General features: G+C 34.0%; 1 protein-coding gene across 6 annotated transcripts in view; it reads left to right on the top strand.

The window, feature by feature from the left end:
• The window catches only part of TAOK1 (TAO kinase 1), a 139001-nt gene that overhangs the window by 43338 nt on the left and 82849 nt on the right, over positions 1 to 12814 (top strand). For all 6 annotated transcript variants that reach the window (XM_054573243.1, XM_054573244.1, XM_054573241.1 and 3 more), the window contains one exon: positions 7233 to 7458. In XM_054573243.1, the coding sequence (XP_054429218.1) occupies positions 7327 to 7458 (132 nt within the window). In that variant the 5' untranslated portion in view covers positions 7233 to 7326. The remainder of the gene's footprint in view (positions 1 to 7232; positions 7459 to 12814) is intronic.

The raw sequence follows: 12814 nt of genomic DNA on the forward strand, positions 1-12814 counted from the left end.
ATTAGTATTATTTGTTTCTTTAATATTTGAATTTGGTAGCAAAACTGTCTAATTTCATTGGACTAGAGTTTTCCATGTGGAAATGTTTTAAACTGTCAGTTTAACTTCTTTGATACACATATGACTTGAGATTATCAATTTGTTCTTGAGTGATTTTTGGTAGTTTCTATCTGTCAAGTACAGGTAATTTGTTTTATTTGTCCTGTCTAATTTATTAACTTAGAGCTGTTCATTGTATTTCCTCATCTTTTTAATGTCCCAGGGCCTACAGTAATACCGACCTTTGATTTCTGTTTTTGTTTCCTAATTCCATTGATTTTTACTGTTTTTTAATATTTTCTTTCATATATTTATTTTTTGTTTTATTTAAAGTGTTTCTCTTTCTAGATTCTGAAGATAGAAGCCTAGATTCTTGATTTGCGATCTTTTTTCTAATATAGCATTTATGCTTTAAATTTCTGTGTGAGCACTGCATTAGCTGTATTCTACAAATTTTATGTTGTATTTTTATGTTCGCTCAATTCATATTATTTTCTAATTTTTCTTCAAACTTTTTTTATTGACCTATGGGTTACCTAAAAGTATGTTGTTTAACTTCTAAATTTTGTGGGGTTTTTTTTTTGTTGTTATCTTTCTGTTACTGATTTTAAGTTTAATCACACTGTGGACAAATAACATACTTTGCATGAACTGAAATTTTTTAATTGTTAAGATTTGTTTTATGGCCCAGAATATGATCTTTCCTGGTGTGAATCTCATATGTGTATTTGAAAAAGATATATATTCTGTTGTTGCAGGTGGGTGTTCTAGAAATGTCGTTAAGTGAAGTTGGTTGATAGCGTTGTTCCTTGGTGTTATTCTATGAATTTTCAGACTACTTTTTAAAAAAGTTTCTGAGAGGAGTTTTGGAATCTGCCAGTGTAACTGTAGAGTAGTTTTATTTCTCTTCTCATTTGTATCAATTTTTGCTTCATGTCATTTGAACCTCTTTTGTCAGGTTAATGCAAATTTCAGATTTGATGAATGGAATCATGTTATATATCGCATGTCTTTATCCCTTGTCATTTTCTAGCTCCAAAGTCTATTTTGTCTGCTACTAAAATAGGCACTCCAGCTTTCTTTTGTTTAGTATTTTGCATTTAATTTAGAGTAGATCTGCTGGCAACAGATTCTTTTTTTTCTTCCTCTCTTCCTCCCTCTCTCCGGATCATCCCCCCAGCCCCCTGACCTTCATTCCTGAAGACTTTGGCTAGAAAAAGGGTTCTGTTTTGGGTTGACAGTTCTTTTCTTTCATCCCCTTAAACGATGTTATGATACTTCCTGTGGATTCCATTGTCTTTTATGAGAAATCTGTGGTCATTCAGATTTTAATTTATCTTTGTTCTTAAGCATTTTGATGATGACATGTGAAGCCTGGGTTTTTGTTTTGTTTTGTTTTTATTTGTATTTGTCTTGTTTGGGCTTTGCTGAGCTTCTAGAATCTCTACCTTTATTTATTTTTTTGTCAAATTCTGCTATTACTAAAAAAGTTTTATTCACTACCAATTTATTTTTCCTCTCCTTATACAGTACCAGTGCAGTAAAACTTAGAAAATTTAAAATTATCTCAAAAGCCACTGAAGTGTATTCAGTTCTTTCGATCTTTTTTCTTCTTTGTTCTTCAGTTTATATAATTTCTCTTGCTCTGTCTTCAAGTTTACTATTTTCCTCTATCATCTCTGTTCTGCAGTTGAGCCCATGCACTGATTTCTAAAATTTCTAATACTGTATTTTTCAGTTCTAAATTTTCCATGTGTTTCTTTTTTTATAATTTTAATTTTTCTTAGACCCTGTGTCTTTCAAGTTGTTTCACAAGTGTTAACCATTATCTCATTTATTATCGTTACAATAGCTGCTTTAAATTTTATGTGAGAATTGCAACATGAGTCATCTCAAAATGGGCATCTGTTGGTCCTCTTTTCCCTTGCTAATTTGTTACATTTTCCAGTTCGTGTTTGTGGTGGTGGTGGTGGTGGTGGTGGTGGTGTTATTATTATTATTATTATTATTATTATTATTATTATTTGCATGTAGAGTAATTTTGGATTTTATCCTGGACATTTTGAATATTGTCATTTCTGAGTCTGGTGATTTGTGGTTGTTTTCTTTTGTTTTTGTTTAGCAGATACTGTTTTAGATGGCTAGTTCTGTCTCACTTTCTCTGGCTAGGGTTCTAATACCAGTTATATATAAACCTTCCTTCTCTCTGTCTGTGCTCCTTGGATTTTCCTGGCACTGTGCCTCTTAGTACTAGTCTGGGGCTTGGGCAATGGTTTATATCATAAATTAGTTCTCTTTAGTGTAACCTTTGCTACAGTTCTTTGAGTCTGTTTTACACAACCATAAATTAGTATTTGTGTTGGTTTATACACAAAATTGGGGCATCTCTTTTCCAGCTCTCTCCTCTCCATGATTTCCCCCATACTCATCAGTTTCCATTGGCCTTTTCCTATTTCCTCCGACCAGGGAAACAGGTTTCTCTCAGAATTTTAGACTTTGCCATTTTACAGTTCATCATAACTAGGACTGCCCTTAGGTGACGTGGGGAAAGGAGAGGAGGAAAAAAAATCCAAATAATTTCCCCTCGTACTTTCTAGATGACATGGACCCTGTTTCCCAGTTTTTCTGTCCAGAGAGGTTTTCTCACATAATTTTTCTGTTGCTGGGGCAGTGCAGCTCTAAAAGGGGTGGAAGAGACAATCTCCAGATCACAGCGTCCCTTTTTCCCAGTCCTTTGGGTTTTCTTTTAAGCACCCTCAAGATATTCTTTTACCCAGGCCACTCTTAGGTCAAAACTGGAAGAGAAAGGAGGAAAATGGAATCAGAAAACTCATGGTCATACTCATTATTCTTCATGTTTTGACTTCTTTCCCCAATCATTTATATTACTTATTTGTGGAATATTGATATATTTTTTTTGGCCATTTATATGTTGGTGGATCATATACTTTTTAAGTGATTTGAATTATACCTGTATATTTAAGGAATATTAACCCTTAATTGTGTTTGCTGAGGATGTTCAGGGTTTTTAAAAAGATTTTATTTGTTCATTTTTAGAGGTGGAGGGAGGGAGAAAGAGAGGGAGAAAAACATCGATTGGTTGCCTCTCCCATGCACCCTGGCCCACAGCCCAGGAATGTGCCTTGACCAGGAGTTGAACCGATGACCCTTCGGTTTGCAGGATGATGCTCAACCCACTGAGCCATGTCAGTCACGGCTAAATGTTCAGTTTTATTGTTTGACTACAATTTTTGACATAAATTTTTAAATGCATTAGTCTTTGTGTGAGTTAAAAAATGCTAATAACCTTTTGGATGTTCCCCCTAGTTAGAATATGTATTTTTCTAATTTAAAAAATATTTTATTTTGCCCTGGCTGGTATGGCTCAGAAGATTGAGCACTGGCCTGCGAACCATAGTATCACTGGTTCGATTCCCAGTCAGGGCACATGCCTGCGTTGTGGGCCAGATCCCCAGTAGGGGGTGTGTGAGAGGCAACCACACATTGATGTTTCTCTCCCTCTCTTTCTCCTTCCCTTCCCCTTTCTCTCAAAATAAATAAATAAAATCTTTAAAAATATATATTTTTTATCTTTCTCAAATTTAAAATAAAATTTCTTAAAATTATAAAAGTTACTATAAAAACTCAGGTGATAGGTGTCTAGGCTAACAAGTAATGCTCTTCACAGCCTCACTTGATCAGAAGAAAATGTTAACATTTTAATACATATATAGGGCATAGATTTTAAGCCATTGTAATTTTTTAAAGTTGTTTAATTGAGGTATAATTTACATACAGTATTTTAAGTGTACAGTTGTTTTGACAAGTGTATACACTTGTGTAATTCACTTCCCTGTCAGGTTATAGAATTCTGCCACCCCTAAAACTTTCTGTGAACCTCTTTGTAGTCAATTTCCCTATTCTTCCCCTTCCTGGCACGAGGCCACCATAATCTATCACTTTAGATTAGTTTTGCCTGTTTGAGAATTTATTCATGGAGTCATACAGTATGTGCTCTTTTGTTTCTGGCTTCTTTTGCTGAGTGTAATACTTGGATATTCATCTATGTTGCTGCATGAATCAGTAGTTTATTCCTTTTTATTGGTAGGAATAATATTCATTGTGTGACTATGCCACAACTTTATTACACATTTACTTGTTGGTAGACATTTGTATTATTTGCAGTTTGGGGCTATTATGAATAAAGCTGCTGTATACAGTTCTTTTTCTGTGCCTGTGCTTTCATTTCTTATGAGTAAGTGATAGTTATTTAAGGAATTGTTCCATCATACAGTAAATGTTTATTTAACCTAATAAGCTTCTGTTAAACTGTTTTCCAAAAGGGTTGTACCATTTTACACTCCAATCAGAAATGTAATGAGTTCCAGTTCCTCACATGCATTTATCAAATTATTAAAAAAAAAAAAACCTACCAAAACTTTATACAGGGTGGGGAAAAACTAAGTTTACAGTTGTTTTTATGAAAAATAAATGTAATAATACTGTTTTGTCTACTCACAAGATACATATACACAGATTTGTTTCTGAACTCTTTTAGATTATTGATTTATTTGTCCTATTTTTAATATTCTGGTAATGATAATGTTGTGTTTTGGTATTTGGTAGAGCAGATGTTTCAATTAATTCATTATTTCTTGTTTCTTTGATGTTTTGGATGGTGCTATCCTTATAAATTTTCTGTTTTTTCTATCAACTTTAATATTTTGCCGTCATAATCTTATGTATACTATTTGCTCCATAAATATTTGCAGATGTTAGATTATTGTTAGGGGTGATACAGAGAGAATAATTAAGTATTCCTTTTTTAGTTCAGCAAATATATATGTAATATTAACTGTAGGAGCCTAGTGTGTAGGGTGGAGAGAGGGAATACAAAAATGAATGGGACACATTGTGTCTGTCTGTCTAGGTGAGAAAGTTAAAATAATTATACTAAATACTGTAAATACTGCAGGATTTTTTGGAGCATGGAAGGAGAATGATCAGCTCTTCTTATGAGAGTTAACATTTTACAAGCAGTATTACTTTTTATCTAAGTCTTGAAAAATTTTTAGTGAGAATTTGTTAAGCAGGTAAGAAAGAAAATGCAAATCATGGAACTTGTTAGAAAATTTTAATGCAAAATCATGCATTTAAAATTCTTCAAGGTCTTATGTAACACTGAAGTTTTTTTACAGGTAGATTAATTATACTCTATATGGAATTTATTTCAATCTCTACATTTCAGGAGTGAGAAGTTAAGTGATTTTCTGATGGTTGTGTGTTCTTTCCCCTCCCCCCAAGATTTTATTTATTTACTTTTAAAGAGAGGGAAGAGAGGGAGAGAAACACTGATGTGTGAGACACATCATTGGTTGGTTGTCTCTCTCACAGGTCCCCAACCAGGGACCTGGAATCAAAGTGGCAACCTTTTGGTTCGCAGGCTGGTGCTCAGTCCACTAAGGCATACCTGCCAGGGCAGGGTGGTCATATATTTTTGAAAGAGCTGTAATTGAAGCTGTTTGTTCCAGGGAAGTTCTAGAGCAGGGAAATTGGTAAAAGTATACGAGGCAACCTTTAAAATATGTTACCAGTGGAATACAAATAACAGTGAACAAATACTGTTTTTATTGCAGTGTGGTATTAATTTAGGGAGGTACAAAATACATGTGAATACATTTTATTTACCAAGAAATTTTCTACTAAGAATTAAAATTGTTTCAGTGACCACTAAAAATCAGACAGTTATTTGCTTAAAGGTTACATAGGGACATGTGGAGAATTAGCTAGAAATTTTATTTTCCCTTAGAAGTCTAGTGAAATCAAATTGGAGCTTCCCCCTCCCCCCTTAATTGGTGAATTTAAGCAAGTTAAAATAGCTAACATTCGCCCTGGCTGGTGTGGCTCTGGATTGAGTGCCAGCCTTTGAACCAAAGGATCCCTGGTTCAATTCCCAGTCAGGGTACATGCCTGGTTTGCAGGCCAGGACCCCAGTAGGGGGCACATGAGAGGCAACCACACACTGACCTTTTTCTCCCTCTCTTTCTCCCTTCCCATCTCTCTAAAAATAAATAAATAAATCTTTAAAAAAATAAAATAGCTAACATTTAATGTAGTGCTTACTGAATCAGAGTGTTAGTGTGTGCTTACATTTAATAATTTAACCCTCACAACTACTCTGTGAAGAAGGTTATTATTTTCATTTTACAGATTAGGAAAATTAGGCTGTGTAAGTCACAGCTTATAAATAGTGTTGCCGGGATTTATATATGGCAATGTCATTCCAGCACCTGGCCTTTCCATTATGAGAATCATTAAAATTGGGGAAAATAGCCTTGACCCATGTGTCTCAGTTGGTTGGGATGCTGTCCTGCAAAGGTCACCTCTTTGATTCCTTGTCAGGGCCACATACCTGGGTTCCAGGTTTGGTCCCTGTTGGGTGTGTTTGAGAGGCAACTGCATTTTGATGTTTCTGTCTCACATCAGTGTTTCTCTCCTTCTCCTTCCCTTCCCCTCTCTAAAAATAAATAAAATTGGGTAAAATGATACAAAGGAACTGGTAGCAGAACTACCAGGGAATATACTGGTTATCTGTAATGCCTACTTATCTAATGATGCAGATTAGGTAGAAGCTATATTTTGTGTGAATCAGGTTTATGGGGGAAATAAGTGTCTTTGTTAAATTTGAACCTTTCTCTCATTTTTCTTTGGAATGTCTGTATTAGAGTTGACTAAAACACTGGCATATAGTATCTGAAAGGAAAAGAAAGACAGCTTATTGAATTGAATCTTTTGTGTGTTTTCTCATATTTGAAGCTCATTAATAGATGGGACTTTTTGATTTTAGGAACATACTATAGGTACACCCTGAGTTGTGCTTATTTTTATTTGTCTTTGTGTTATATTATCTATTGCTGATGGATTAAATATTTAAGCACTTATACAGAAAATCTTCCAAGAAAAAATTTAATTTTAGAGGTATAAGTATAGTACATACTTACATGCTATGTATAATAGAAATCTTTTTTTCTAGGGCGATTCTGATAACTAGGTTTAGGAACTACTGTACTAAATAAACCATACTTCCTTCTCAGTAAATTTCTAGACCTGAGATATGTCAGAAAATGACCTTACACTAAAAATTAGCAGCTTTTGCTTTTCTTGACTTTTTTTCTTTTCTTATTTCTCTACAGTAGTTTATGCCAACGTGGCTTCATTCATACAGATGAACCAAGGATTGGGATAGCAAGTATAAAATTAGAAACAAACAGCTGATTGCCCAGCAGGATGCCATCAACTAACCGAGCAGGCAGCCTGAAGGACCCTGAAATTGCAGAGCTCTTCTTCAAAGAAGATCCAGAGAAGCTCTTTACAGATCTCAGAGAAATTGGCCATGGAAGCTTTGGAGCAGTGTATTTTGTAAGTGTTAAAGGTTTAATGTCAGTGACCAGCATTTACTTAAGATCCAACCCTGGCAGAGGAAAAACCAATAATATAGAGAGATATAGGCCATAGTCCATTTTATAGTAACTTGCATAGGTGTGTGTATAACATGGAAGTAGATAGTTTTATTTATTGGGCTTCATAGGTTACTGAAAAATGGAAAAGAATATTATTTTGCTTTAACTTACATGTTTAGAATTTTTAGCACACTGTTTTTAGGAGTCTTATCACTTGTCTTGCTGTAGAATTAAACATTGCAGGACACTGACTTCTGTAGAGTCCCATACAGAGTCAATTTTAGTGTTGTGAAAATCTAGGATTATTATTTGGCAGAAGCATATGAACCACAGTCTTTTCTCTTATGTGTATATGTGTGTACTTTATGCTAAAAAAAAAAAATCAAATTTGTCATTTTAACCAGTTTTAAATGTATAGTTTGTGGCATCCATTATACTCACAAGTTGTACAACCATTACCACTATCTATTTTTCAAACTTTTTTCATCACCCCAAATAGAAACTGTATCCATTAGTAATAACTCCGGATTTCCCCCTCCACTCTCCCTGGTAACCTCTGATCTATTTTTTGTCTCTGTAATTTGCCTTTTACATTTTATATAAATGGAATTACATAATACTTATACTTTCATGTATAGCTTATATCACTTAAAATGTTTAGCATCACTTCACAGGTCATCCATGTTCATTCCTTTCTTTATAGGTGAATGATATTCCATTGTATGTATATACCATGGTTTGTTTATTCATTGTTCATAGACACTAGATTGTGTCCATCTTTTGGCTATTGTGAATAAATGCTACAGTGAACAGTGGCATACAAGTATCTGTTTCAGTCCATTTTCAATTTGGCTTTGTACCTAAAAATGAAAATACCAGATCACATGGTAATGCTAAGTTTAACTTTTTGAGGAGATGCCAAACTGCAACATAGTGTCTGCACTGTTTCCATTACTACCAGCAATGTACCAGAGTTCCATTACTCTATATCCTCACAAATGTGTTACTTTCTGTTACTTTGATTGTAGCCATTCTAAGAGGTGTGAAGTGGTATCTCATGGTTTTGATTTGCATTTCTCTAATGACTAATACGTTGAGCATCTTTTCATGTGCTTATTGGCCATTTATATCTTCTTTGGAGAAAGGTCCATTTAAGTTCTTTCCAGTTTAAAGTTTGGGTTGTTTCTTTGTTGTTGAGACATGAGGGTTCTTTATGTATTCTTAATATTAAATTTTTATCAGATACATGATTTGCAGATATTTTCTCCCATTCTGTAGGTTTTTTTCCCACCTTCTTGATAATTTCCTTTGATATGCAAAAGTTGTAAATTTGGATGAGGTCCAGTTTATCTTTTTTATTTTGTTGCTTGTGCTTTTGGTGACATGTCTAAGAATCTGTTGCCAAACGTGAAGATTTACCCCTGTGTTTCTTTGTAAGAGTTTATGTTCTTATCTTTTATATTTAGGTCATCATCAATGCATTTTGAGTTAATTTTTGTATGTGTTGTGAGGTCCAAGTTCATTCTTTGCATGTGAAAATCCAGTTATCCTGGTACCATCTGATGAAGAGATTATTTTTTCCTATTGAATTTGCTTGACTTCCTTGTCAAATCAATTTGCCATATTGTATAGGTTTATTTCTGAACCCCCAATTCGATTTCATTTGTGTATGTATTCATCTTTATGTTAGTATATCACTGTTTTGATTAACATGTCTTTGTAGTAAGATGATGATTAACGTTGCTATCCTTTTTAAAGATAGTATTGGCTGTTTTAGGTACCTTGCAATTCTATATGAATTTCAGGATTGGCTTTTCCATTTTTTTATAAAAGTCTGTTGGAATTTTGATAGGGATTGCTTAAATCTGTAGATCATGTTTGACAGTATTGGCATCTAAACAATATTAAATCTTTCAATCCATGGACACAGAAAGTCTTTCTAAACAGTTGTTTAAGTCTTCTTTAATTTTGTTCAGCAATGTTTCAATGTACAGGCATTATACTTTATTGTATAAGTGTATTCATTGGTCTATTATTCTTTTAGATACTGTTGTAATTGGAAGTACTTTCTTAATTGCCTTTTTAGATGGCTTATTGCTGGTGTATAGAAATACAGCTGATTTATGTGTGTTGGTATTTTTATTATTTATTTTTCAGTTACAGTTGACATGCAATATTATATTAGTTTCAGGTATACAACATAGTAATTAGACATTTTATATATTTTACAGAGTGGTCACCCCGTAAGTCTAGTACCCATCTGATACCATAGTTATTAAATATTAGCTATATTAATTAAATTAATATAAGTAATTAAATATTATTAATTATCTTGTACTTTACATCCTGTGACTATTTTTACAACTGGCAATTTGTACATTTTAATCCCTTTAGCTTTTTCTACCTATTCCCCCCCCCCACCCCACCCCCCAACCTGGCAACTGTGAGTTTGTTCTCCATATCTTTGAGTTTGTTTCTGTTTTGTTTATTTTGTTTTTAAAATTCTACATGTAAGAGAAATCATATGGTACTGTCTTTCTCTGTCTGATTTATTTCACCTAGCATAATAGCTTGTAGGTCCATCCATGTTGTTGCAAATGGCAAGATCTCTTTTCTTTCTTTCCCTCCCTCCCTCCCTCCCTCCCTCCCTCCCTCCCTCCCTTCCTTCCTTTGTTTTTTAAGATTTTATTTATTCTTAACAAACTATAGAAATGATCCCTGAAAGTATAGTCTTAAGATTTTATTTATTTTTAGAGAGAGGGGAAGGGAAGGAAACATCAATGTGTGGTTGCCTCTCGGGCGCCCTCCTACTGGGCACCTGGCTTGCGTGTGACCTGACTGGGAAATGAACCTTCAGTCCTTTGCTTCATAGGCCGGCGCTCAATCCACTGAGCCACACCAGCCAGGGCTAGATTTTTTTTTTTTTATCGTTAAGTAATATTCCAGTGTGTATACATACCACATCTTTATCCATTTGTCTTGCCTAAGATGGACATTTAGGTTGCTTCCAATATCTTGGCTATTGTACATAATGCTTCAGTGAACATAAGGGTGCATATATCTTTTCAAATCAATGTTTTTGTTTTCTTTGGATAAATACCCAGAAGTAGAATTGCTGGGGTATATGGTAGTCTTATTTTTAATTTCTTGAGGAAACTTGATGCTGTTTTTCATAGTGGCTGTTCCAATTTACAGTCCTACCAAGAGTGCACAAGAGTTCCCTTTTCTCCACATCCCTGCCAACACTTGTTATTTGTGGATTTATTGATGGTAGCCTTTCTGACAGGTGTGAGGTGATATTTCCTTGTGGTTTTAATTTGCATTTCCCTGATAATTAGGGATATGAGCATATTTTCACATGTTTATTAGCCATCTGTGTGTCATCTTTGGAGAAATGACTGTTTAGGCCCTCTGCCCATTTTTTTATCGGATTCTTTGTTTGTTTGTTTGTTTGTTTTTGGTGTTAAGTTGTATGGATTTCTTATGCATTTGGGATATTAACCCTTATGATATGTATCATTGGCAAATATCTTCTCTTTAGTGGTTTTGTTGATGGTCTCCTTCACTGTACAAACACTTTTTAGTTTGATGTAGTCTCATTTGTTTCTTTTTTCTTTTGCTTCCCTTGCCTGCACAGACATCTACAAACAAATATTGCCAAGGGCACTGTCAAAGAGTTTACTGCCTCTGTTTCCTTCCAGGGGTTTTATAGTTTCAGGTCTTATGTGTAAGTCTTGAATTCATTCAAGTTTATCTTTTTTATGGTAAAAGAAAGTGGTTTAGTTTCTCTCTCTCTCTCTTTTTTTTTTTTTTTGCATGTACCTGTCCAGTTTCCGAATAACATCTATTGAAAAAGTATCTTAAGCTTTTGTATATTTTTGTACTGATATGTATTTTTGCCTCCTTTGTCATAAATGTATTGATTGTATAAGTGGGAGATTATTTCTGCTCTTTCTTTTATGTTTCATTGATCTGTATGTCTGTTTTTATGCTAGTACCATGCTGGTCTGATTACTATAACCTTGTAGTATAGTTTGATACCAGGTACTGTGATGCCTCCAACTTTGTTCTTAAGATTGCTTTGTTTTGACTGTTTGGAGTCTTTTGTGTTCCATAGAAATTTTAGGATCATTTGTTCTAGTTCTGTGAAAAATGCCATTGATATTTAGATTGCACTGAATCTTTAGATTGCTTTAGATAGTGTGGACATTTTAATGATGTTAATTCTTCTTATCCATGAGCACAATCTATCTGCCCATTTATTTATATCTTAGGCAAGTTCTTCAGTGTCTTAGAGAGTTTTCTGAGTGGTTAAATTTATCTCCTTGGTTAAATCTATTCCTAGGTTTTTATTTTTAATGCAGTTGTAAATTTGGTTGTTTTCTTAATTTCTCTTTCTAATAGTTCTTTATTGATGTATTAGAATGCAAGTGCTTTCTGAATATTAATTTTGTATCTTGCTACTTTAGTAAATTCATTTATTAGTTCTAATAGTTTTATGGTGAAATCTTTAGGATTCTCTATATTTAATTTAGTATCATGTCGCCTGCAAATAATGAGTTTTACTTCTTCCTTTCCAATTGAGATTCCTCTTATTTTTTTTCCTTGTCTAATTGCTGTGGCTAGGCCTTATAAAACTGTACTAAAAATGGTGAGATTGCACATCCTTGTCTTGTTTATGATCTTAAAGAAAAAGCTTCCAGCTTTTCAGCTTTTCATTGAGTATGATATTAACTGTGGGTTTGTTGTGTATGACTTTTATTATGTTGAAGTATGTCCCCTCCATCCCCAGTTTGCTGACAGTTTTGGTCATAAGTGGATGTTGGATTTTGTCAAATGTTTTTTCTGCAGCTAGATGTAATCATAAGATTTTTATTCTTCGTTTTGTTGATATTGTGTAGCACATTAATTGATTTGTGGATTTTGAGCCAACCTTGTATCCTTGGGCTAAATCCCACTTGATCATGGTATATGAACTTGTTTATGTGTTGCTAAATTTGGTTTGCTAATATTTTGTTGAAGGTTTTGCATCTGTGTCTATCAGGGATATCAATATGTGTGTGTATTTTTTTTCTATAGTGTCTTTGTCTGGTTTTGGTATCAGTGCAATGCTGGTGTCATAAACTGAGTTTGAGAGCCTTCCCTTCAGTTTTATGAACTAGTTTGAGGAGGATAGGTATTAATTCTTTGAATATTTGGTAAACTTTATCTCTGAAGCCTCTGGTCCAGGGCTGTTTTTGTTGGGAGGGATTTCATTACTGATTCAACTTTCTTTATTAGGGGTCTGTTCAGCTTTTATGTTTCTCCCTGATTTA

The sequence above is a fragment of the Pteronotus mesoamericanus genome, unplaced genomic scaffold, assembly GCF_021234165.1.
Source record: "Pteronotus mesoamericanus isolate MK-2021 breed Mesoamerican mustached bat unplaced genomic scaffold, CSHL_Meso_final contig_246, whole genome shotgun sequence".
Classification (NCBI taxonomy): Eukaryota; Metazoa; Chordata; class Mammalia; order Chiroptera; family Mormoopidae; genus Pteronotus; species Pteronotus mesoamericanus.